The 23,936-nt window shown below is 50.6% G+C and overlaps 10 protein-coding genes across 10 annotated transcripts; 3 read left to right on the top strand and 7 right to left on the bottom strand.

Annotated features, from left to right (window-relative positions):
- Positions 1-842: 842 nt before the first annotated feature.
- N7509_010502 (uncharacterized protein) lies at positions 843-2,626 on the bottom strand (the record flags this gene model as incomplete). Its single annotated transcript, XM_056635139.1, has 2 exons — positions 843-2,295; positions 2,373-2,626. 2 exons carry the CDS (start codon positions 2,624-2,626, stop codon positions 843-845), a joined length of 1,707 nt encoding a protein of 568 aa, XP_056485759.1.
- A 5,084-nt stretch (positions 2,627-7,710) lies between these two features.
- N7509_010501 (LAMTOR1/MEH1 family protein) lies at positions 7,711-8,317 on the bottom strand (the record flags this gene model as incomplete). Its single annotated transcript, XM_056635138.1, has 2 exons — positions 7,711-7,987; positions 8,079-8,317. 2 exons carry the CDS (start codon positions 8,315-8,317, stop codon positions 7,711-7,713), a joined length of 516 nt encoding a protein of 171 aa, XP_056485758.1.
- Positions 8,318-8,842: 525 nt separating this feature from the next.
- Positions 8,843-9,912, top strand: N7509_010500 (DUF2011 domain-containing protein; the record flags this gene model as incomplete). Its single annotated transcript, XM_056635137.1, has 3 exons — positions 8,843-8,868; positions 8,928-9,477; positions 9,562-9,912. 3 exons carry the CDS (start codon positions 8,843-8,845, stop codon positions 9,910-9,912), a joined length of 927 nt encoding a protein of 308 aa, XP_056485757.1.
- A 335-nt stretch (positions 9,913-10,247) lies between these two features.
- On the bottom strand, positions 10,248-13,428 carry N7509_010499 (uncharacterized protein; the record flags this gene model as incomplete). Its single annotated transcript, XM_056635136.1, has 10 exons — positions 10,248-10,261; positions 10,322-10,417; positions 10,500-10,832; positions 10,928-11,119; positions 11,727-12,063; positions 12,111-12,167; positions 12,223-12,444; positions 12,493-13,000; positions 13,072-13,318; positions 13,374-13,428. The coding sequence occupies 10 exons, from the start codon at positions 13,426-13,428 to the stop codon at positions 10,248-10,250; spliced, it is 2,061 nt and encodes a 686-aa protein (XP_056485756.1).
- Positions 13,429-14,151: 723 nt separating this feature from the next.
- N7509_010498 (mitochondrial 54S ribosomal protein uL6m) lies at positions 14,152-15,034 on the top strand (the record flags this gene model as incomplete). Its single annotated transcript, XM_056635135.1, has 3 exons — positions 14,152-14,419; positions 14,484-14,597; positions 14,661-15,034. The coding sequence occupies 3 exons, from the start codon at positions 14,152-14,154 to the stop codon at positions 15,032-15,034; spliced, it is 756 nt and encodes a 251-aa protein (XP_056485755.1).
- Positions 15,035-15,301: 267 nt separating this feature from the next.
- Positions 15,302-16,360, bottom strand: N7509_010497 (3'(2'),5'-bisphosphate nucleotidase; the record flags this gene model as incomplete). The annotated part of the gene is made up of 1 exon (XM_056635134.1): positions 15,302-16,360. The coding sequence occupies one exon, from the start codon at positions 16,358-16,360 to the stop codon at positions 15,302-15,304; it is 1,059 nt and encodes a 352-aa protein (XP_056485754.1).
- Positions 16,361-17,272: 912 nt separating this feature from the next.
- Positions 17,273-18,623, top strand: N7509_010496 (LSB5 family protein; the record flags this gene model as incomplete). Its single annotated transcript, XM_056635133.1, has 4 exons — positions 17,273-17,287; positions 17,356-17,507; positions 17,565-18,557; positions 18,611-18,623. The coding sequence occupies 4 exons, from the start codon at positions 17,273-17,275 to the stop codon at positions 18,621-18,623; spliced, it is 1,173 nt and encodes a 390-aa protein (XP_056485753.1).
- Positions 18,624-18,882: 259 nt separating this feature from the next.
- N7509_010495 (nucleic acid/nucleotide deaminase domain-containing protein) lies at positions 18,883-19,989 on the bottom strand (the record flags this gene model as incomplete). The annotated part of the gene is made up of 1 exon (XM_056635132.1): positions 18,883-19,989. One exon carries the CDS (start codon positions 19,987-19,989, stop codon positions 18,883-18,885), a length of 1,107 nt encoding a protein of 368 aa, XP_056485752.1.
- A 1,623-nt stretch (positions 19,990-21,612) lies between these two features.
- N7509_010494 (uncharacterized protein) lies at positions 21,613-22,530 on the bottom strand (the record flags this gene model as incomplete). Its single annotated transcript, XM_056635131.1, has 1 exon — positions 21,613-22,530. One exon carries the CDS (start codon positions 22,528-22,530, stop codon positions 21,613-21,615), a length of 918 nt encoding a protein of 305 aa, XP_056485751.1.
- Positions 22,531-23,167: 637 nt separating this feature from the next.
- Positions 23,168-23,629, bottom strand: N7509_010493 (uncharacterized protein; the record flags this gene model as incomplete). The annotated part of the gene is made up of 1 exon (XM_056635130.1): positions 23,168-23,629. The coding sequence occupies one exon, from the start codon at positions 23,627-23,629 to the stop codon at positions 23,168-23,170; it is 462 nt and encodes a 153-aa protein (XP_056485750.1).
- Positions 23,630-23,936: the final 307 nt, after the last annotated feature.

Here is a 23,936-nt window from a genome sequence, read left to right as displayed (position 1 = left end):
TAACTACTAGCCAGCGCATCTTGATGGAGACTGTATCGTGCATAATGCTTTGCAGCGGCTAAGATCCACTTGATGCGGCTTGACCCATCGCTCCGATCAACCGAACAAGCTACTATGTAGTAACTACGAGATTTACATCTAGATTAATAGAGTGCAGATGTGAAGGCAAAGTAGATTCTATTAATTATTACCTATCGCAATATGTGCCCACATCCCGAAGTATGTAAAATAAACCCCGGATGCCGGGAACATCGGTAGACAACAAGTCCAGGCGCACGCAATTTGGAGGAGCAGCATAGAAACACCAGCGATAAACCGGAGATCATAAAACTCTCGCAAAAATCACAGCAACCTTTCCTCCCCATAGGGTATCGAGCACGAATATCAGAACGCACAGAACCGGACAAAGGCAGAGTGGTATCAATCTAGTCGGGCGACGCACCACGTAACGCGTCAACAAGTCGTAAATCGAAATTCGATTGCGGGACGCATGTCGTTAAAAGGAATGAACGGCGTCGGTCGAGGCACCGAGGCGGATTATTGAGGGGCTTTTTTGGTATAAGGAAATCGAATGAAAAGTAAAACGGCGACAGCGGGTATCTCATTGACACCCTTCGGACCACAAGCTCACAAGATAGTAAGACAATGCAAATAGGAAGGATGACAGTGGCGAGTAACAAAAAAAAAAGTACTGAACAAAGAACTGTAAAGACAATTGGTATAAAGCCGTATTTGCACCTTCAGGACGCGGCGTGGCCGAGCCCATCCGGACGATTATGAGCTGGCGATGAAGAGGTCATGTCCCACCATCGCTCAAACTCGATGTGTCGCGAGGACACAATTCAAGCAGCAGCCTGGACGGGGGTGGCGGCAGCAACGTTGACGTTCTTAGCCTCCTCAGCGGCGGGCTCAGTGGCCTGGGTAGCCTCAGCGACAGCGGGAGTCTCCTCGGTAACGGCAGCAGGGGTCTCCTCGGTAGCCTCCTTGGTCTCCTCAGGCTTGGTCTCGGCCTCGGCAGCGGGAGTCTCCTTGTCAAGCTTCACAGCCTTGCTGGGCTTGCGGAACAGGCCGCCGAGCTTGTTGGACTTCTCCTTCTTGGCCTCCTTGGTCTCACCATCGGTGACCTCGTTGTCGGAGGTATCGGCCTTCTTCTCCTTCTTGCCGAAGGCACCGAAGAAAGAAGTGCGGCGCTTGTCCTTGGGAGTGGTGGCAGCCTCGACGGGGGTCTCGGGGGCAGCGGCGGTATCCTTGGCAGCCTCAGCCTCAGCGGGGGCAGTCACGGTCTCGGGCTCAATGGGCTTGACAGCGGCCTCCTCGACGGGGTTCTCGAGCTGGGGAGCAGTGCTGGCGACAGCGGTCTCCTCAGCGGGGGCGGCGGTGGCCTCCTTCTCGGACTTCTCCTGGGAAGGGGAAGAGACCTTGTTGAACAGGCTGCCGAAGATGGAAGCGCGCTTGGCCTTCTTCTCCTCCTTCTTCTCCTCAGCGGGCTTGGTCTCCTCGGGCTTGGCCTCGTCCTTAGCAGGGACCTCGGGGGCGGCCTCAGTGGTCTCAGTGGCAGCGGCGGCAGGCTCAGCGGCGGCCTCAGTAGTGGGCTCAGCAGCAGACTCGGCGACGGGCTCAGCAGCCTTGGTCTCCTCAGCAGTCTCTTCCTTGGTCTCCTCAGCCTTGGTCTCCTCCTTAGCGGGGGCCTCCTCCTTCTTGCCCAGGAGGGAGCCGAAGATGCTGGAGCGCTTGCGAGACTGGGAGCGGCTCTTGGTGGCGGCCTTCTCCTCCTTCTTCTCTTCCTTCTTCTCCTCGGCGGGCTTGGCCTCCTCAGCGGGGGTCTCCTCGGTGGTCTCCTCCTTCTTCTCCTCAGCGGGCTTCTTGGCGGCAGCGACGGCGACAGCGGGCTTGGTCAGCTTCTCAAGCTCAGCCTTGTAGCCCTCGCTGGAGGTGATGGTCTCCTTCTCAGCCTTGGCCTCAGTAGCCTTGGACTCGAGAGCAAGGACCCAGCTGTCGCGCTCAGCGGCGCTGGAGGCCTGGAAGGTGTGCTTCTGGCCGGCGACCTTGAAAATGAACTCGTTGGAGCTCTCCTTGGTGATATCGGTGACCTCGGCGAGGCTGAAGATACCGGCGGGGGTGGCCTTGTCCTCGGCGCGCTTGGTGAAGAACAGGAGACCCTTGCCGGTCTGGGTGGCCCAGGCGACAATGGGGTTGGCGACGGCGGCCTTCTCGTTCTGCTGGAAAACGGCCAAGTTCTTGGCCTCAGTGGCCTCCTCGCTGAAGTAGAAGAAACGCTTGGAGAAGCGGAAGCCCCTGCGCAAAGAAAAGAAGTTAGTCACAAGCTCTATGCGCGCGTTGTCGCAAAGTAAACAGAGGACTCGGGAGCTTACTTGACGAGACCGGGGGCCTTGTGACCGAGGGTACCCTCAGTAGCAGGCTTGATCTCCTCCTTGGCCTCCTCCTTAACAGGCTCAGCAGCCTCGGTGGTCTCAGCGGCGGCAGTCTCCTCAGCGGGAGCAGCAGCAGCAGCAGGAGTCTCCTCAGTGGTCTCCTTAGGAGCCTCAACAGCAGCCTCAACGGCGGGAGTCTCAACAGCGGGGACGACCGCGGGGGTCTCCTCGACAGGTTTCTGGACGTCAGACATGATTAAAAAGTATTAAACCGAAGTGGTTGGGGGTATCGATTAAAGAAGCAGAGCTTCGAAGAAACGGCGAGTTTGGGGGTATCAGGGTATCTTGAAAGCAAAGAAATAAGAGCTACAAAAGAGCTCGGGTATCACAACGACGTAGGAAAAGGGGGGGGTATTCTGCTTTGGAAGAAGGAAAAGAAGAAGAAGAGGAAGAAAAAGGGAGGAAAGGGCAAAAAAAAAGAGCGACGGGGGGGGGGAGAGGGGAGCAACCAAAGGGGAAAGGAGCTGCAGGGAGCCCAGACCAGTGGGTCCCTGGCGCTTAGTTAGGTAACAGGGGATACCGTACACACTGTACCTGTTGGGTACTTGGGTACTTGATACTTGATGTATACGAAGTACAGAATATACTTATAGAATACTGTATACTGTATACTGTATACTGTATTTGATTTGACTGATATTCACAGGAGTCCAGAGTATACATTGTACTCTTTATCTCTCCCTGCTCCCTATTGGAGGGACCGCAAATCCTGTACGAGTAAGCCAACAGCGGGTTGTAGATGTAGGGTACCCCCGGCATCACACCACCGAGAGCTTCAGAGATCGGCCATGCATTGGACACTCTTTCCCCCTAATTTGCCCGTGCAGTCGGGTTCTCTCCCGTGCAAATTAACGGGCTTTGTTGCCCTCGAATGAGAATTAGTTTTTTTTATTATTGATTATTTTTACGATTTCCTCCCCCTAATTTTCTAGAATTTCCTGAAATTGATTAATTGTTATTGTTATTGTTATTGTTCTCTGTACATTGTAATTTCCAAGGTTTCCTGTAACTTGCCTTTCCACCCATCATGATACCCAAGTACCCAAGTATACTTTCGGCCTGGGTCACGGGGGCGACTGAAGTATGGACCACCCGTTGGTTCTCTGCTCCTCCCAAGTTACACAGTTCCAGGGGGTTGACTGACTTTGATACTCGTACAAACTTACCAGCATCATGTTACATACTTCAATACTCCGTACTGTCAACTGATATGTACCTGCTATGTACTCCGTACATCCTTCCCGCAAGGCATCATACCCCTCGATCTTCAACGAGGGGAGCAGGAGGAAGAGGCAAAATAAAGGATCTCGTCCGAGGTGCTGGGCCACTTCCAACCCTGGTCCAGCGGGGTTGCCTTTCTTATTCTGCATGCTGATCAGCCAGGATGAGCTCGCCCGCCTGTCGGATTCGTTCTCAAGTCGCTGATCCAGCCTTGATGGAACTGGGATACTGGACTGCCCGCATCTCACTGGTCGTCCAACTCAACTCTCTGTCTATTGTCACGATGCCGACTCTTTTTTGCAACAAAGGTGTAATCCATCAACCCCATGACCAGCCGCTATCCCAGTGGCGTGCGAACCCTCGTGGCCAACCAACGTCAGTTGCACAACCCCCTCCTTCTTTCGTGCACGTCATCACCCCATGTCGTGCCCTATCGGGGGCGTATCATGGATCAGCTTGCATTGGCGCCCACGATATCGCACCCAGGATCCCATGATGCACTGGCTCTAACGGTCCTATCTTTTCGCATTCTTCTGACACCATCCGCACCAAGAGTTCCTTTTTTGACGTGATACGAGGAGGGTTGTAAGTATTTCACGTACTTTGTACTTCCTACTCCCTCCTCTGTATCCCTTGGCTCGACTGGGATCGCCATGCATTTTGACCGAGTCTTATCTCGTCCATAACCCTACCTAACCTCCATATCGGTATGAGATTGTTTACATCGACCGTACTGTAAATCGGACCCCACTGACAATACTATCCGTAAGAAGTAAACAAGTAATTCGAAATTGCCCCTAATTAAGGGCCCCTTTTTTCTCCCTCTGAGGGCGGCTGCTGGACCATTTTCTTCTAGATGTTCGGGCTAACGCTCAAAGTACGGTTGCGCCCCACTTGGTGGTCCCGTGTCTTAAGCCATCTCCCATCGGTGGCTGGCCAGCCCTACTCCTATACGACCTATGCCTCATCTAGCGCCCAGCTATTCCCTTTGTTTCGTGCCTTTCCCATGGTTCACTTCTTGTCGCAGAGCTGTTCCATCGATTTTTCGTTTTTTCAACCACATTCTGCAGTTTGGGATATCTGACTCACACACAGGTCGTGACTATCAGGTCGATCAGGAGACGGCCCTACCAGAGCCAGACTGCAACCGAAACTTTTCCAGTAATGATAGCCCACACGACCGATCCACTTCGTGTCCCGCCGTCCAATTGCTTCGTCGGTCTGCCCCTTTTCTACACCCGTTGCGGCCAAGACCTCGGATTTGCCAATCCTGCCTCTTTTCGTGCTGTCGCGGTCTCCAAGTCACGAGTTGCCGACCCCGGGACTGAGGTCGATGAATGGCCAGTGCCCCCCGTCGATCTTTTCGGCTGGCGGTTTCGCTGTCAGGTTTTCTGGTCCTGCAGCTGCCATGCGACTTGCCCGGGTGCTTGTCCAATTGTCATTGCGCTTCAAATGGTGGCCTGTTACGAAATATGTACATACATTATGTATGTATAGATGTACTCCGTACTTGTTTACCCTACTCCATCCACATCTGTAGAGCGGAGATGCCCGCAGGACCACCGACTAGAGTAATCCCATAGGACCCATCCGTGGATAGAGAACCGGATGGATCGTATCATGGCGCGAAGATCCCGTCCTCAATGCGACGGAATCGCTTGCCAAGCGCAAAATCACGGACACCAGACAAGAATTTGTTCTTGCGGTGTGCCCTAAGGGGCCCCAATACTCTTCCTGAGCGAAACTCTCTCCCGTCTAAGCTCTCCTCCGAGGTCCTCCGTCCCTTCTAGCGTCTACTAGACTGGTTATCGAGCCTCCCCTTAACCATGGCACACTTTAATGAAGATGCGCGCACCATCGTTACGTGAGGCCGCGGTGGATTCAATTGAACAAGATATGGAGAAGACTATTCTGCGAGTGGTATATCAGTCCGATGAGGGCCCATATGTATCGGCGAAATGCACAAAGAAACGCCGGAAACTATAAAAGGGGGGGAATAATAAAAAAAACGTGTCGGAGTTGGAGTCAGACCATGGATTGCTCGCGAGGACCACTGTAAAGAGTTGGTACCCATCCATGGAAAATAATAGGGGAGGCTCCACACGAGCTTGCACAGAGTCCACTTGGGACGGGTAAACAAGGAGGCCCAATTATTGAAAATTCAACACTCATCCCAATAATCCTTCATGCCACACGTGGATCTGATCGGCCGAATCTATAGATTTCAGGATGCAAGGCACAGACACTATCCAAGCTCGTATCTGTCCTTCCCCCCAATAATCCAGAGTGGTACGGAGTACATGGACGACGGGATGACAGCTCACAGTGCTAGTGGGGAGTCAGGTGACCCGATATGCAGGGATGTAGATCACATGACCAAGGCCCCTGCCTCTCGCTAAGCACTTGGCATGTGACCCGGGGTATTTAAGCCGCCCGCCGCTCGCGGTCTTCCTCCTCTTTTCTTTCTTCTTCATACTTACCTTGTTTGGGTGGCTGCGCTCATGAAGGCGGCCCACCACAGATTGGTCCCTGCATTGCACAGCGCGGCGGAACAGTTTGTTCAACGGCCTTCGGGTCATTGACAGGCGCATTCTTTGGCACTTTCCACTTGTTGGATCAAAATATCTTTTCATCAATCCTTGGGCCAATGGCTCGGGTTTGGAGAAGAGGTCACTCTCGTTGTATACCTCCCCTGTAGAAATAGTTCATCTTCTCAAACTAAGCTGAGAGTAGAGTTAACGTGGTCTCAACCCGCATGGAAATGTTGATAGCGCTCACTTCACCTCATTTCACTTTTGACGCGTCGCGTGTTGACCTCGGGATGTGGATGTCATCCATGCCAAATTCTCCGCAGCCGTCCCCTTCCTATGCACTCTCCTTAGTAAGATACAACCAACTTGAAGTCCTATCGACCAACTATATGTGGTCACGCAACATATCTGGTCAATCTTTCCTGATCTGCGGACGTGAAATGCGCGTTGTCGACTCTCCCAAGTACGAGGCTCGTCGCGTTTCTCGGCTCCCGATAAAGTACATATCCTTCAATCGTATATCGAAGTCGCAGCCCTTCTTGCTTGGCGAACAGCACTTCAAGTTCCTGTAATGAAAATTATGACCAGGAATACGAGGACCTGAATCGACATCCATCCAAAATGGCCGCATTTTCACTCATAACTGCAGGGCTTGGCACAGTGAGCCACTCCTTGCAGTTGTAGTGGCGGTCCACGGGTATAGTAGACCAGGATTCCATCGCTCGCAGTACTAGGTAGTACTCAGCTACTACCAAGAGCCAGATTTGCCTCAAATCTTGAATTCTATTATACTACTAGTACTAGTAGCACTCTTGTTCAAATACGGGCGTTCTTCAGTCTAGCAAAGTTCAAGTTACATGATTATATATAATTCATCGAAGGCACGGATCTCCGACATTCTCCAGGGCTACTACTACTAGTAGAATTTAGCAGAGTGGTCAAATGAAGATTTTCGATACCAAATCCTGGAAAGGCTGTTGCGCTACTAGTAATAGTAGATGGTGATTTGGCTGTTACTAGTAATTGTTTCAATTACTCTAGTCTCTAAGAATAATCACAAAGTGAAGAACCATCGGATGGATGTAAACGAATATCAAAACACAGGGTTGCCAATTGCTAGACCCCCATCAGGATTTGCAGTAGAGAAATATCGATGCCAAACGAAAACGGAAGATTCAAAACGAAAAAAGGAACAACAAGAGAAATTTGACAATGAAAATCCTGACTGTGGGTATTATCAGATCAAGGAGAGATAAGTGAGTGGATATGTATGTGCGAAACAGTCGACCGGCGATCCATGCAACATCAAACAGAAAGTAAACCCTGAACGAACAGAGTTACAACATACAAGGGTGGGTTGGCCTTGGAAGTCTTGTGCAGAGTATTTCCTTGCCCCGTTTCTTCAGGGGAGCTCGCGGGTTATTCCCCGCTCATTCCACGCCAATTTTTAAAGCGTGCATCATTGCCGGCGTGGCAGAAATGTTGGATTCATTCCAACAAAAATAGTGCTAGTCTTGATATGCGACTTAGTTGACCTTCAAAACCCCAAAGACATCTCGGGCCCCATTGGCTTCAGCTTTGATATCCGATCGGGATCGCTTGGGATTGACGACGACTTCACCCCAGTGCTTGGGGACGGTGCCCTCGGATGTTGGGCGACTTGTGTGGGAACCGTGATCTGAGGTAACTGTAAGATGCGATTCATCCGGGTTAGGAGAAGGCGAAGCTGAGGCCGAGGTGTGAAGAGTCGCTTGGGGTTGGAGATGGGGTTGTGGCTGGAGCGACCAGATATCGATGACGGAGCTGGAGACCGGAAGAATTAGCGACATACATTCTTCTATATTCCCAAAGACAGCCCATTGAATAGGCTGTTCCTTCAAATAGGCCAGCTTACTCTGAAGTTCGTTGACAGATAGCATCCAGTGCTTCCCTTTCCCGCCTCACGTACTCCGGATCCGGCTGGTTGGCTTGTTGGGCGTGATTGAGGGCCCCATAGCCATAACCAGCTTGATAGGGGTCATCGTCTAGTAGACGTGAAGACTCCGGCTGTAGACAAGGAACGTTAGAACAATTTTCTCTCTTGAGGGCGTTCCACGTATCGCGCATTAGGCCGAGGTAATGCGCATTGAACATGGTGCCTGAAAATCCAATCCTCCGTCGAACGCCTTCACAACGGTACTCACTTCTGGAGACTCCTGGCGAGCACCGCCAAGACAAGAGGCGCAGACACCCATTTATAAAGGTCGAGGTCGAGATCAGATCGGACGAGGCGCACGGTGCGGTGGTCCACGAGGCATTAAACAACCCCCAATTATCGATGCAGTGGGCGGTTCCACCGCGCTCGCTCTAGGGGCTGCGGTGGATATGAGTATAGAAGTAGAGCGATTGAAAGCGTGCAGGGTAAGGAGTGCGGGGGATGCAAAAGCGTGAACTGAGACTCGAAGAAAATGGCGCAGAGGGGAAAAACTGCTGGATGTATCGGATCGGGCGCAGGCCATCAGGTGAGGCTGGGCGTCCGTGCGATGTCATCGATAACCACAAAGTGCGTGGCCGCAGCGTGGAAATTACCCAATTACCACCCTGGGCCACTCACCGTCCAGCAGTTTTTTCGTCTCATTATATCACCCATCGACTTTGCGCTCGACGGGACAGCACACTATGTTCGACCTTCCCACAGCAAAACGGTAGGCGGCTCTCAAACGACAAGGTTCAATTGATGAACGAACTGACCTTTCTTCTCCAGCGTCCGCCGCGACGAGGTTCAATCACCAGCGTCATCACGCTCCCCATCCCCCGCCGACGAAGCCGAGCTCCAAGATGCACACGACCGCCTCGGGAAGTTACTGAACCTGGACAGCATTCTTGGCTTGGATGCGAGCCAAAAGGAGGAAGAGAGCCAACAACCCGCGGTCGATGATGAGGACGACGAGCAAGAGTTCGAATTCCGACTGTTCAGTGCGCCCGTCAAATCCAAAGAAACTACCGAGAAAGCACCCGAAGAAGAATCATCTACAAAGCAGAAGGGCTCCTCCAAGGAGAAAGACGCTGGGGGTGAAGGAACACAGAAGCTGCGCATTCGATTGCGGTCTCCAACCCCCATATCTGCGAGACCAGAGGATGGTAGATTCGTCAAGGCCTTCCGCGGATGGCAATACTATTTCACCGACCCCACGCTCTATGGTTTGAAAGATGAGTTGGATATCGAGGCGCAGCTGTCAGAGAAGCGACGCCAGTATGAGGACACAGCTGTGACCGGCGACCACATAACATCATGGGCCAAGGCTCAACCGTGGGTAAGTGCTTCCTTCACTGGCGCATACATTGATCCAAGCAACCTCGCAGAAATATGAAGAAGGAAAACTAAACTGATTTTTTAGCCTGGTTGTGATCTGTCATGGCGAGTGATTCGTCTCAAGCGCCATCAAACAAAGGTGCCGTCAGCACACAAAACTGTGCCCGTATACGTGGTCGAGGGTGCTCCGCCGACCAAGTCACCCAAGACCAGAAAGAAGCCAGGCAAAAAGCGTCGTGTTCAGCTTCGCAAGAAAGTCAAGGCGGCCGAGGTTGCGAAGGAGAACGAGGCAGAGAAGCGGACCCGCAAGAACCGCGAGCGTAAGATCAAACGGCGTCAAAAGGCCCGTGAGGAGAAGGCTGCGAAAGCGGGTGAAACTGTTGATGGAGATGTTGCTATGGCTGATGGAGATGAATCTTCTGGTGGCGAGGAGTAGTCTGTTCCAAGGTTTATATAGATCGATTTACCTAGCCGGAAGTAAAAAAAATGATACCCTACGATTACTACGCTTGTTGCCACCATGTCTGGATTCTTTCTCTTCAAAATAAGAATGCAATTAGGAGGTAACCAAGACCTCGACATTAGTGGGTATTATGTAACTAAGTAAACAGGTATGAGCGCTGAGAGACCTCAATGCTTCTGTATGGCTATCGGGTGCGTATAGCCCAACGAGACAAGAAAGCAGAAACAAACAAACAGACTTCGCAGAGGCACATTCAGCACACTATTCCATCTGACAATTCCTTGTAACAATTTGGAATTCCATTTGGTTCATTTGGCCGGCTCTGTAATCGATTAGTATGGAGGACGTGGAATGTAGATGCCAATATTGGAGCATCACTCACCTTGCTTGGCCGGAGTCTCGGTAGTATCCTGCGAGGGAGCCGCAGCAGCAGCATCCGCAGCAGGTTCCTCGGCCTTAGGAGCGGCAGTTGCAGGGTCTAATGATTACAAGTCAGCCAATGGAAACGTAGAACTGCCAGTGTAGGATAAGTCACTAGCAGAGGTGGACTGTGGTCTTACCGGCAGCGCCGTCTGTGCCAGTGGCAGGAGTAGCGGCCGCAGGCTTGGTCTCAGCTGGCGCAGCTTCAGCGGGAGCAGCAGGAGTAGCCTCAGGCTTAGCCTCAGGGGAGGCAGCCGGGGTAGCAGCCGGGGCGGCATCTGGAGCTGGAGTTGGAGCTGGGGCAGTGCCCTCGGTGGGAGCAGCAGGCTGAGCGGGGGTTGCTGCGGTGGCAGCAGCAGGAGTGGCAGCAGTCTCAGTAGGCTTTGCCTCCGAGCTCTGTTCAGTCTTCTTCTCCTTCTTGCGACGGAAGATGTTCTTGAGGCCCTTCTTCACCTGGGCGAAGGCATCGGGAGCTAGAGTGGGGTTAGAGAAAGGACAATGGAGGAAATAGACGATATGGGGGGAGTTCGCGATGACAATGATTTGAACGGTAATGGAGTGCACTTACGAACACCAGGCATGATGACAGTTACGTAAATAGTAGAATAACCCGCGTGGGAATGTAGTAGAAGCGTAGCTTGGAGTTCTTGGAGATCGGAGGAGGGAAGAAGAAGAGGACGGCAACTCACTTCCTTCCCTTTCCTCCCCACGTTGCTGGTTCCGGAACACGTGACATGGACGTGGCGCTCGGCAGTGTCTGCTATTTCGATAGAAGTAATTATTCTTTTCCGATTTTCTCTCTACTTTAGCTTTATTGGGGTTAATGAAGGTTCGCTATTCAGGGGCGTTGGGGAGATACCCAGACGTCACCCGTGCAGCGAGGGCTAACCATTGGCTCAAGTGGGCCAAATCTGGGGCCCGACCCGCTAAGAGACTTGGCCCTGACAGCTTGCAGTGGCGGTGCTGCACATCTTCATCTGACGGAGGGGGTGAAACACCGTCATCTGGCGTCGGGTCCACTGTCCGGGCGCTTAAATGACTACCGGCCAGCTGTCCCGAGTTTGATTGGGGGTCTTTGATGGAGCAATCGCAATGTGGAGATTGCATCATTTGGAAGCTTCTACTCGTACACATAGATAATAGTATAGATGGAAGGGGGACGGAGATGAAGCTCCGTAATCAAACCGAATGGGAGGGTATCATATTGCTAGTATATTTGGATAACGACCGACTGCCGTGGGCATAAATAGCAATATCGAAGCCGCAATACAACTAAAAAAACTGAAAGCAAAAGGTCGCAATTACATGGCCTGGACCCCGAACATTAGCAGACGCCGCATTTGTTAGAGAGATTGGAAGTGACTTACCAAAGATAAGAAAGAAAAGACCGATTGCCATCCTGGTGCTCTGTGCCCCGATGAGGATAAGAAGAAGGGCGCACACTGTCCACGCTGAAATACCCCCAGAGTGCAACCCGGGTGTACGTTTGAATTTCACCGTCGCATCATCGATCATTGAATGTAGGTTGGCAGCTGATGTAGTAGCTTTGTCCAGCAAAGCTTGAGAGACTTGTGCTTTGAATTGCATTTCATCTTGTGTCTTGAACTGGGCGGCTAGCAATTTGGCCTGAGACTGTTGAGCTTGTTGTAGGTCATGGGCCCTGTTATAAGATTGCTCCATGGAGATCTCCATTGTTTGTAGACGCTATTCTCGTTAGAGCAAGGATCAGTCCTGAAGCCAGACATAAATACCTGAGACATTCTGTTCTCCTGTTCCAGAATCATGACAAGCCGGCCATTGAGCCATTCCTAGAATAGTACGCATTAGCCTAAACTGGAGTCATCAGCTCTCTCAAATACATACCAACGAGGAATCGAATGTCATCATTCGCTGAAAAAGGCGGGCCATGTCTGTGTCCACGATTGATTCAAGTGAATGGTGCAATACCGATGCCACATCTCGGTAAGCTAGAGCATCTTCTTCGTGCATGCGAATCACCTCCTGACTCCGCGAAATTGCGTTTACCTGCACTTCATTTAAAGTGTCTTGAAGGCTTCGGACAGATCCTGAGGCATCTCGAAGTTCCTGCCCGGTATTAGTATCCGTAGAACAATAGAGATAGGGCATTTTTACCTTTGCCAGAGTGTCCGCCTCTCCCCGAAGATTATTCATAACCGAGCTAGCCGAAGTAGCGATGCTGTCCAAGCCAGACCAAATCTCCTGAAGCAGCCTATCGAGCGCATTCTGAGTAACAGATGCTGACTTCTCCAGGTCATCCACGAGACTCTTTTGCATTGCCCTGACCTCTTCCAGAAAGGTAATGTGTCGAGATGATTCCATAGCGGCGTTGTTTAGCGCTGCTTCTAGTCCCTCGTGTAGCTTTGAGCTGGTCTTTGCAATGGCTCGATGAAGATCCAGCAGTTCCTCTCTTTCCACCTCAATCCGAGCCGCTTGGCATATAACCATTGCATTCTGTCGGTTGTTGCTATATGAAGTCCACCACTGAGGTCGCGACTCCAAGGCTTTCAGGCACTGTCCGAGGACGTCATCGGGCAAAGAGGTCGATTCCAGTATCAGGCGGCTGGCGCTTGTTCGTGAACGAGAATCGAAATCTGGATCTGGGGGGGCGGAGAAACTGCCACTGTAAGGCAATGAGCAGGCACCGAGGCGCCGGCGCCATTCAATTCGCATATTGCCAGCCGGGCTGCGTACATGGACCGAATGCGATCCAAGGTCTCATATTCGTAAACCTGCGAATCGCTTGTATCTTTGGCCCCGGTGAATTGACACGATGTGACAAGTCGCGTTACCGCCACGCGATTGCAAGATGGTGAGGATTTCATGGAGTCGAGAAGCTGGATTGCTTCAGTGAAGATCGCATCGTGTTGCTGAGCTTTGGATCCTAGGTGGGGAAGCACACAGTTGTCGCCTGCGCTCATCGGACCGGCTGAGAGGTTACCTGAAGTAATTAGCAGATTAATTGAAGACGGAAGGGACCTCTTCAGGTATCATACTGTCTGATTTATCAATGCGATCAAAACCAGCAAAAGCCCATGCCAACTCAATCATGAGCAGCAGGAGCCAGGTTCGAGTAGTAGTGAGCCAGCTCATCGTGTCAGGATCATCGAGTCATTGAGTGTTGGAGAGATTAAAAGCCAATTCCAGACCAGCGATCAAACTCCAAGAGCCATCACGGCGGATGAAAGGATGGTAAGGTGAGGTGGTTGCTGATTGCGGGCCAGGAGAGCTCACTTCCCACATCGAACATTGTGCCAACTTCAAGTCCCCTTCTTTCAACTTCTTCTGGTGGGGAGTTCTTTGAAGAGCCCAGAAATCGATTAAAGACAAAAGCAGGCAAAGCAACCAATGAATAGTCTGATTTAGTCAAATTTATTAAGTAGATTGAGGCGTATGCTGATGCCTAGCATGCTGCATGGTATAGCTTGATCATTGTGATACTAGTACAAACGCATCATGATGTACCAAGGGGTTGGAGGAGATATTGAAGATAAGGCACGGAGTCATAAAGGATAACACAGTTTCATAGCACTAAATCTGGTGCATTTAGTCTCCATAAACAATTCAAACCAAAAGAATGCGAAACTTGAATATGTTTTGATAGTAGTTAGTTATAGTTAACTAGTTAGTTAACTAGTTAGTTAACGTTTCCTCTAGCCTGACTATTCAGGCGACAATGTTATATCACGTGAACACTAGCCCGATCGGGCCGGGGTTCTCCTCCGACAAAATCATCGACGCCGCAGCGGAGCTTTGTCCAACACGCCAAACATCATGTCTTTTCTACCTCAACGCTGCGCCCGACAGCTCCTTCGAGAGCCATTCCAGCGCGGCTCATTACCTCTCTTCCTTACCCCCGCTTTCTCTCCGTCGCGCGCGCAATGCTTCTCGACCACCAACCCAGCGCAATCCCGAATCGGAGGCGCCGCCGTCTCCGTTCCCCCAGAGGTGTCATTCACCCTGGTTGACCTGCCCAAGAGCCAGAATCGTGGCCACGGAAAGGATGTTCCCACCCATGCCGCGCAGATCAAGGGACCGAGGGGTATGTATTGAATCCCAGAGATGAACAACTTGCCCCCCGGAGTGCTAACCTACGCGATATCCAGGCGAGATGATCCTCAACATTCCCTCTTTCATGACTGTCAACCACGACCAGGCGACCTTGAAGGCCACTCTCTCTATCCAGGATAGAGAAGTCCCGCATCAGCGTGCTATGTGGGGTAGGTGTTTTCCATTTCTCGCAGCGTGTTGGTTTCCGAGTCTAACATGATGGCCAATTGCAGGTACCACCCGAGCACTCCTTCAGAACCACATCACCGGTGTCTCAGAAGGCCACATTTGTGTCCTGAGTCTTGTCGGTGTCGGTTACAGGGCTACCATCGAACCCAAGGCAACCACCGTTACCGCGACTTACCCTGGACAACAGTTCGTTTCGCTGAAGGTCGGCTTTTCCCACCCCATTGAATTGGGTATTCCCGAGGGTGTTCAGGCCAGCACACCCCAGCCTACCCGTATCCTCCTGGAGAGCGTCGATAAGCGCAAGGTGACACAGTTTGCGGCTGAGATCCGTGAGTGGAGACGACCCGAGCCGTACAAGGGCAAGGGTATCTTCGTCAACGGAGAGACTATCAAGCTCAAGGCGAAGAAGATCAAATAGTCTATGGGCGCTTGTCCTTATGCTTGTCCTTTTTCATTTTCATTTTTGGAACATCGCATTTTGGTTCCCTGTATTCTTATACTCTATCTCCATCACATATGTACTTTTTCCTCCTCTACCTCCGTTTTTGATCTCTTTCTTCAATTGGTATCACAAATGTACTCTGGACGCATCAAGCGTGACCCTAACCAGACAAAATAAAAGTCCCCAATGGCTCAGCCACGGAGCCGGGGAAAGACATGGTAAAAAATAAAGCTAGAAAGACACTTACAGCTTCAGGACAGTCTTGACGGCATCAATGACCTGCGCCTGGTGAGCCTTGGGGGCAGCAACGACACCCTTGTTGGCAGCGAGAGTCCGGCCCTTGCTGAAGTCCAAACGGGAACCGTAGATGTCAGTGACTTGGCCACCAGCCTCACGGACGATGATGTCACCGGCAGCGTGGTCCCAGATCTTCTCCTGGTAGTCCTTCTTCACGGGCAGACGGAGGTAGATGTCACCAGCACCACGGGCGATCGAGCAGTACTTGGCCTGCGAGTCCAGACGAACGCTAGGGGCGGTGATGCCGAGAAGACCAGCAACGGCGGCATTGTCACCCTGAGCGGAGTGAGCAGCCTCGACACCCTCACAGAAGACAGCCTGAGCGATATCGGAGACAGGGCGCATAGAGATGGGCTTGCTGGCGGCAAGGGTACCGGTGGTCAGCGGGCGGCTGATGGCACCCTCACCCAGGACGGCGGAGAAGAGGACGCCATTGGTGGCGGTCTGGCCTTGCTGGGCACCGGTGTTGGCGTCGATAGTGGCGGCATCATCGACGGGGAGGTTCGGGGTACCAATGGCACCGACCTTGACGTCGCCGTCAACGATCAGACCCAGGCAGACAGCGTACTGACCACCACGAAGGAAACCCTTGGTGCCGTCAATGGGGTCGAGAGCCCAGATACGGCCCTGACCACCACCGGCACTCTTGCCCTCATCAATGATATCCAGCATGCTCTGCTCGCTGGTCAGGGAACCACCAAGCAGGTTGTTGCTCGCCTCATCATCCAGCTTGATGTCCTTGACCAGACGCCAGATCTCGGCACTCAGATCCTTGTCCTCGCGCAGGGAGCTGGCCTCCTCCTCGGCAACAATCTCGTCGTTGGGGAAGTTCTTGCGAATGGCCTGGATGATCAGGGCCTGGGCGCCGAAGTCGCCGATGGTGACGGGGGACTTGTCATCCTTGGAGACGGTACCCTTGGCCTTCTCGAAGAAGACCTTTTGGGTGAGGATGGATGCCCGCTGGACGGCGAGCTCGGCGATGTAGCGTTCTTGAGAGTAAGACATGGTGATGGGGTGGGATGGGGGGGGGGGGAGGAGAAGAAGGAGAAGTAAGAGAAGAGAGGGAAGGAGGGGATAAGCGCAAGAGGGGAGCGGGTCTGCACGACCACGGCTGCGAGAGCCAAAACGACGGTGGAGCAGAGCAGCAACAGTCCACGTATGCGCGGGGGCTTCATTCGGTGGAGGCTAAATTACCTCTTGTTGGTGGATTCACTGAGTGTTTAGGGCAGACCCTTGAGCAATTGGAAGAAGCAATACTCGTACTCACTCAGATGTATACTCGTACTCGTAACTATGAACTTGACTGAATGATTAAGCTTAGATCTCGCTGGGAATTGAGACATAAGACCCCGCCCTAGTCCCAATCGGGGCGTGACTGTCACGGGGGTTTTGGGGCACTTTTTGGGGGACTTTTGGAGACTTCCCATTGTCAGAGGTTTCTTAATTCGTCCCCCCTACGAGTAACCTTCATTTTTCCATCATTCGGATCGGCATTTGTGGGAATCGATCGTTGCCATTTTCTGCCACCCTGTGCCCCTCTTCGCACCGTTGATCGCCCTGCGGATCTTCCCCGACGTCACCGTCTTGCTGGTCTTGTCTCCTTATCACACCACAACACCCCGGCCAGTTTCACCTTTTGAAACATACCACTTCTTCAAAGGACCCCAGCACGCTACTTGAGACTAGCGCTACCTCCCGTTGAGATCACCCAACCTACTCAACTCCCATTTATCCCATTCAATCCGATCCTGGGCGCAGTGCGGGGTCTTTCGGTCTTTCTTGGTTCGATACGAGCACGCGGGATACTCTGCCCAGGCAGCCAAAGCCAAAAGCCAAAATCACACCTCTTCTTCCAGAAATATCAGATTCTACATCCATCAAACCCCTTCTCGCGGGCATTGTTGAGCTGCGCTCGCCATGTTTCAGTCATCGGTGAGCCGACCTCGGCGTGCGATAAGCTGTCTTGTGACTCCCCACACTGACCTTGCGCCCTTCCCTAGAAACCCTACTCGGCCGTGACCGTGCAAATAGAGGTCTTGACAAGCGAACAATATGAGGTGGAAGACTCGAGTGGTATCGTCGATCTAGTCGAGGTTGTCCGTATCCAGGCGAGTGGCCCGACCGAAGCTAGTCGGGCACTGCGCAAGAAGCTGTGGGTGCGCTCGCCGACACTTAGATGACCTCCCTAACTTATGTTCGAACTCGATAGGAAATACGGAAACCTACATCGACAACTGCGAGCCCTGACCATTCTCGACTTTCTCATTCAAAACGCCGGCGATCGCTTCCTCCGCGAGTTTGCCGATGAGCCACTCCTTGAACGTCTTCGAATCGCGGGTACAGACTCGGTCTCGGATCCCTTGGTGAAGCAGAAATGCAAGGTCCTCTTCGGTCAATGGGCGGTCACTTACAAAGACACTGCGGGCATGTCCAAGATCGCTGCCCTATACAAGCAGCTTCCGAAGCGGAAACAGCCGGCAACACAGGCCAAGGCCAAGGTTCTTCGTGACGGGGCGAACCACAATGAGCCCCCAATGGGCCACACAGTATCTATATCCGCGGGCAATGGACCATCGACGACACTGAGCAGTCCTAAGCAGAAGTCGAAATCGAAGAAGGATAAGAAAGATAAGAAGTTGTCGGTTAGCAAGAACTTCAACCTGGAGAAAGAGCGCCCAGAGATTCTACAGACACTTGCTTCGGCTTCGGTGGCTAGTACAAATCTGCTGAATGCACTCAAGCTGGTTAACCGTGAAACCACCCGTGTCAGCGAGGACGCCGAATGCATTAGCCGATTTGAGGTCTGCAAGAAGCTCCGGCACCAAATCCTACGCTATATCCAGCATATTGAGAGCGAGGAGTTCTTGGGCGGTCTCATTCACGCCAATGAGGAACTCGTGGAGGCATTGATGGCCTACGAAGTTTTGGACAAGAGTTACGATTATGACAGTGATAGTGATGATGATGTTCTTTCGGGCAATTGGAGATCCAGAGCGGAGCTTGAGGACGAGATGGGTGAAAGTTTTAACGGCTTGAGCGTTAATCCTGCTAAGCCCCCACGGCCTGTGGCGTCTTCGTCTCGACACGTCCTTGAGAGTGAAAGTGAGAGCGAAAGCGAGTCTGAAGAGGAGGACGAAGATAACCCGTTTGGAAACCACAATGCGATCAAGACCCCTGGCGGTGAGAAGGCTGGTTATACCTGGTGAGTCTTCCATCTTCACAGTCTACTATTCCTGGCATCTAACATCTTTACAGGAAAGAGGTATAAAACGTGCTTTGATATATAGCTTTTGGACCATAGATGTCCCTTTGATAACTCGATGTTCTGTATCTATTCATTCTTAGCCAATATCGCTATACCCAATGATACGACCGTGCTGGTCACTTATTCATAAGATTTTACAACTCGAAGGCATGCCTTTGAATCGGATGCCCAAGGGGTGGTTTTAATCGAAATATTCAGAGGATGACACAATAATGATAGTTGAATACCTTCTAGACATCTCGGCCGTATCTGACACTAGCATCTACTGTGGATGAGCTGTTATTCTGAGTATCACCTCCCCGACAGCAAGACAGATTGTGTTATCCTCTGACAAGGAGCAAACGGCTTCCTCGTCCTCGATTTGTTCAACGTCAATAATAGGGCATGTAGTACCGAGAAGCTTTCTCTTCTCTGCTGTCAGCCTTTCGACATCGAATCCCAAAGTTGGCTCTTTCTTGGTCGCGAAAGGAAATGAATCCTCGAGGCAGATGTATATTTCAAGCGATCCAGCAAAAATATGACGACAGGAACTGTTGTATTTCATAACGCCAGTGACTACTTCTCCTTCAACTGGATACATTGTATGAATCGAGTCAAAGGAAAGGCGTCGAATGTCTGATAGTCGATCAGCTACCAAAGCCGGTTCAGCCTGCAGCAGAGTTTCTGACAACCCCGCGGATGTGCTCATTGACGAAACCATATCTGTCGAAGTCCTCAAGGAAATACCAGGAATACTTGCTGTGGTTTCAGAAAGACACACCGTCATGACTGTACTTTCATTTGGGAAGGGATATACAGGTAATTTCCCCTGTGTTAAACCCAAGGAAACGCTTCGTCGAAGGTTTTCAAGGAGACTTTTGCTGAGATCCTGCTGGAATGATTTGAAATCTGGAAGATTAGGAAACCTCCAGCCAGGGTAAAGTCGACCATGTGTTTTGGGAGTATGCATGCGCCCGTACCGAGTAACAAAAGTGTTGCAGAGAAAGCATGCGTCCTTGCTAGAGCTGACCACCCGAGGAAAGATCCTTGGCGCTTGCATTTCGCAAAACATAATTATCTGGATTTCAGCGTGGATCTTGGCCTTTGAAAGAGCCGCTATGGCTTCGTTATATCTTGAACTGGCCTCATCCTCATTGAGTTTCAGTTTGCGACATAGCTGCTGGACATTTCCCTGCTTCCCATTGATGAAACCGTGTTTAGATAAAACAGACTCTGGGTCGGTAGAATTCTCCATGCTCGCTTGTCCCTTGAAAGCCTTTTCAGGGAGTTTCACCAGCTGAACTTTCATATTTCGGGCCAAAGGGAATTTCTTCGCTATACGATACAGCTGTCTGGAAATTTCCCAATACCTTGAGACTTTCTTGATCATGTTAGATAGGCTAGATCTTGAGGAAGGATCCATGCTATGATCTGAGATCAAATCCAACAAGCTCTGGTATCGTGGCGATGTTCTTTGCAGATGAAATATTTCCTCTATAAGATCACTCAGCTCATCAAGCTTTTGATGCTTTATCCAACGATCAATCGATTTTATAACATTTCTTGCCCCGGCAGTAAATGACGACGACATATGTGACAGATCGGCGGTCTGGAGCTTTTGAGGCTCAATACGCGAGATATTGAAAATTGCCTCTTTGAGTAACTCATGAATGGACCTCCGAGTCTTTTTCGGGTTTCGCTCGAGTCTCAGACGGGATAGTATTCTCAAGGAGCACATTTCGGTGATTGATATGAATATGGCCCTTTGGATCTCTGACTGCGCTCTATTTTCTGAGACGTGTCAGCAGATGCTAGTACTATTGATCGTGAAGGCTGACACGGCAAGAACAGCGAGGACAGACCATATGAAGAATCGTGAAGTACTTTGCATATCTTTTCGAGGTTACACTTAAGAGTTTGCAAGAGGCGGTCTCCATCGGTATGGGTGCTTTTGTTAATGGCGAGAATAATACTCAGCTCGGTTCCTGATAGGTTCTGCTCCACGCAAACTGCAGGTATGTGCTCAAAGCCATCCTTTGTCTTCGCCAGAAACGCGAAGGCTTCAGTTAAGTCACGCTCCTTTTCAAAAGGCAATAAATACGCGTCTTGGTTAATTGGCAACGGATTGAGTACATTTCTGGTAGCACGGGCGGGCACCCGAGAAAAGAAGAAGCTAAGAGCTACTCCCTCAGCAAAAGCCGAGGTGAGAGCTTTGCGATTCTTAGACATGGAATACTGGCATGAATACTGGCATGGGGGAAAAAAAATGCGACCAGGGCAAAGGGCGAAAGGCGAAGGGGAAGTGGTCCCTGAGCTTATGAGGTGTCGAGGGTCACTGCATATTCGGCTTGTTTTACATGCTGATGAGCTGTTATTGACGTGGTTTCATGCATTGCGCGACAGGGTTTATCATTCGTTAACACAAGGAACAATAATTATGCCCTGCTTGTCTCACACAATACTAGTTTAATTGGTATTAGAGCCTCCTAAAATTTCATCTCAAGGGAAATAGTGATATCAGAGCTATGGTGTGGGATTTATAAAATAGTCGCATGATAGGACCCTGATTTCCATCATTTCCCGCTGATTTTCGTCGTCGTATCTGGTTCAACCCAACTTTTGTGTTAAGTGACTATCAAAGAAGGCTAGGAGATTTATTAACAAAGTTTCTACGCCGGAATTTGGTAAATCTTCCAAGGTGAATCCAGGTTTTACTTGTAATACGGCTCGCTCAACACCATACGTCAGACTATATTTTTGCTGAGCAAGTCCAGGGTGAATTGTAAATCAGATCAGCCTGAATCCAAGGTTTACGAGATAGAAAGTATCTAAATATGAAAATATTCTATAAGAGACCAGACTCGCAAATTGATTTGATGGAATTTATATGAAATTGGGAATCAAGTAACTTTATGCCACAAAAAATGGCGAGATCTAAACTAATGACTAGTGCTTCTTCTTCCGTTTCTTCTGAGATGGATGATTGCTGTTAATTCCTTCCCCTGTGCCTTTATTACTCATAAGATTCCTCAGGGAGGCCAGATGCTCCGGACGGGTCAAGGTTCTGAGCCAAACCTATAATGGCATGCTCAGTAGGCGGGTCCATTCCCGGTACAGGACCCCCAGTAAGCGCAAGAAGGGATGCATCGTCGTTATCATCCGCAAGCTCGTTGAGAAATTCACTGAAGTCCAATTCCTGTTGCCCGGGTTCTGTTGCTTCCTGAAGAAGCGTACGATGTCCCGGAGTCGGCGAAAGAAGTCCCCCGACAGACGAAAGTAGGTTATTCCGTCTAGCCGAGTAATCTTGTACACTGTCTGCAAGTTGTGCTGCCTCCAAATCCCGCCTAGATCTTTGGTAAGCTGCGGCCATAAATTCCTCTATCCTGACTTCCTCTTCAGGTTGGTTATCACGAATCACAAGGGTAAATACAGGCTCCCAGTCTCCGATAACGTGGCGGCCCTCCATGGGCCGTGCCATTGCTAATTGTGGCCAACGGGCTCTCATAATAGCTTGTACAGCGTTCATAAGATCCAAGTCGTTTTCTAAACGATATTCACCTTCAGAGAAAGTAAGATTTACTTGTGTAACAGGGTTCGGATTGAGCCAGATGCTTTGGGCTGGCTGAAGCCATCCCTGACTGGCCAACCCGTCTCTCAATCCACTGATTCGAAGACGCATGCCATTGATCCACATCCCGTTATGACTGTAAGACGTGGGATCATCTGTATCTCTTACCAATTTACCAAGACGGAATGGTGGAGCTGACCGACCAGATGGGGCATGTATAGTATGAACAATAGCATTATAGCGGGTGGTATTAGAGCCAAAATCAAATCCATATTCTTCCCATTCACGTTGATGCTGCCATTGCTCATCACTCAGTGGATTAGTTATCTGCCTATGAACCTCCAGGAGTAGAAAATTTGACATCCGAATGAGCTTTCCCTCTTGATTGCTCAAAGGTCCTTCGATCACCCTCGAGTGTCACCTTTTGTTCATTATGCTGGTCCAAATTCATACCCCGAAATTCTCGATCATGGGCCTGTCCAGTTTCCAGAGCTATTTCCCAGAATGTCGATGCTTCCTCATTCTCGTGTTGTTCTTTTAGATAATCCTCAACATCACTGAACCATCTCTCCCAATCTGCAACTACCATATTCTCTACTGCATCAAAAAATGTGTATCTCTCTGGCGTAAGCGGACAACCGCCACCTGTGAAGAATGCATAAACATTGTATAGATGGCTTTGGAATCCGTTTAGCTGAGATTGAGCAGTAAGCGGCCATTGACTCGATTCTTGTCGAAGCTCACTAGATTTTCTCGGAGAAGCAGGAGGCGGACGGGGTGTAATTCTAGGCCATGCTTGGAGTATTTCTCGATATTTTCGTAGTGAGGCTGCGGGTTCTGGTTCAAAGGGCGTGTTTAATAACCACTGAGGCGAGCTTGGGCGTGGGGGTGCAGGTTCGAAAGCAATGGCAGGCGAGAGAAATGCAGGCAGAGGAGGTTGAAGGTTGGGAGAAGGGTCGGAACAAGCCGATTCCAATCAAGGGACTCGGGGCTGTAGTAATTACGACAGGTAAAGGTACAAAGGCAGGTTCAGTGACAGGGACGCTCGGAGCAGCTCCAGCCTCAACTTGACCTTGAATGCCTGGCGCAGCTTGGCATCCGCTGGAGATCTATAAGGTGTGCCAGCTGGTACTATATTCACCTTCAACCTAACCCAGGTACGCTTATAGGCCAGGTAGAGATCCCACAGACGCTTACGAGCCAGCTCGGGATTCACGGTACTGGGAATATGAGGGTATATCCGAGGCCATAGACTCCTGATCCAAAGTTCCAGTCTTTCTTTGTTGATATTAAACCTGAAAGAAAATTTGTCAAGCTCTCCCATATTATAATGTATCTTCAAAAGTTCCTCTAGGATAGCATATCGCTGTGCTTGATGCCCTCCATATCCGCCCAGGTCCAGAGTGCTCCAATGTGACTGGCATATGAAGGTATTTGACACAGCCCCAGCAGGTACATCCATCTTGAGAATTTATTTTCTTTCAATAGAGTCAAGGGTAGACTATATACTTCGATTGTAAATGTTTCGCCGGTCTAGTATCAATTATCCGATGGTGACTAGAGAGAAATCAATCGCTATCAAATACTCGAGATTCTTTGTTTGAGCCTGCACTATCTTCGGGGCTCCGAGTCTGGCTTAAACAACGGCTTACAGAAACGACAAAAACAAAAGACCAGCAGCGGCCTTTCAACCCTCGAGGATTTCTTGAATCTCTTTGATATCGAAGACAATCAGACAATGGAAGACCAAAGTCTCTGATATGCCTTAA

Source organism: Penicillium cosmopolitanum (assembly GCF_028827165.1).
Source record: "Penicillium cosmopolitanum strain IBT 29677 chromosome Unknown utg000009l:1.0-9042332.0:1.0-9050551.0, whole genome shotgun sequence".
NCBI classification, from domain to species: Eukaryota; Fungi; Ascomycota; class Eurotiomycetes; order Eurotiales; family Aspergillaceae; genus Penicillium; species Penicillium cosmopolitanum.
This window is presented reverse-complemented; position numbering and strand designations above follow the sequence as displayed.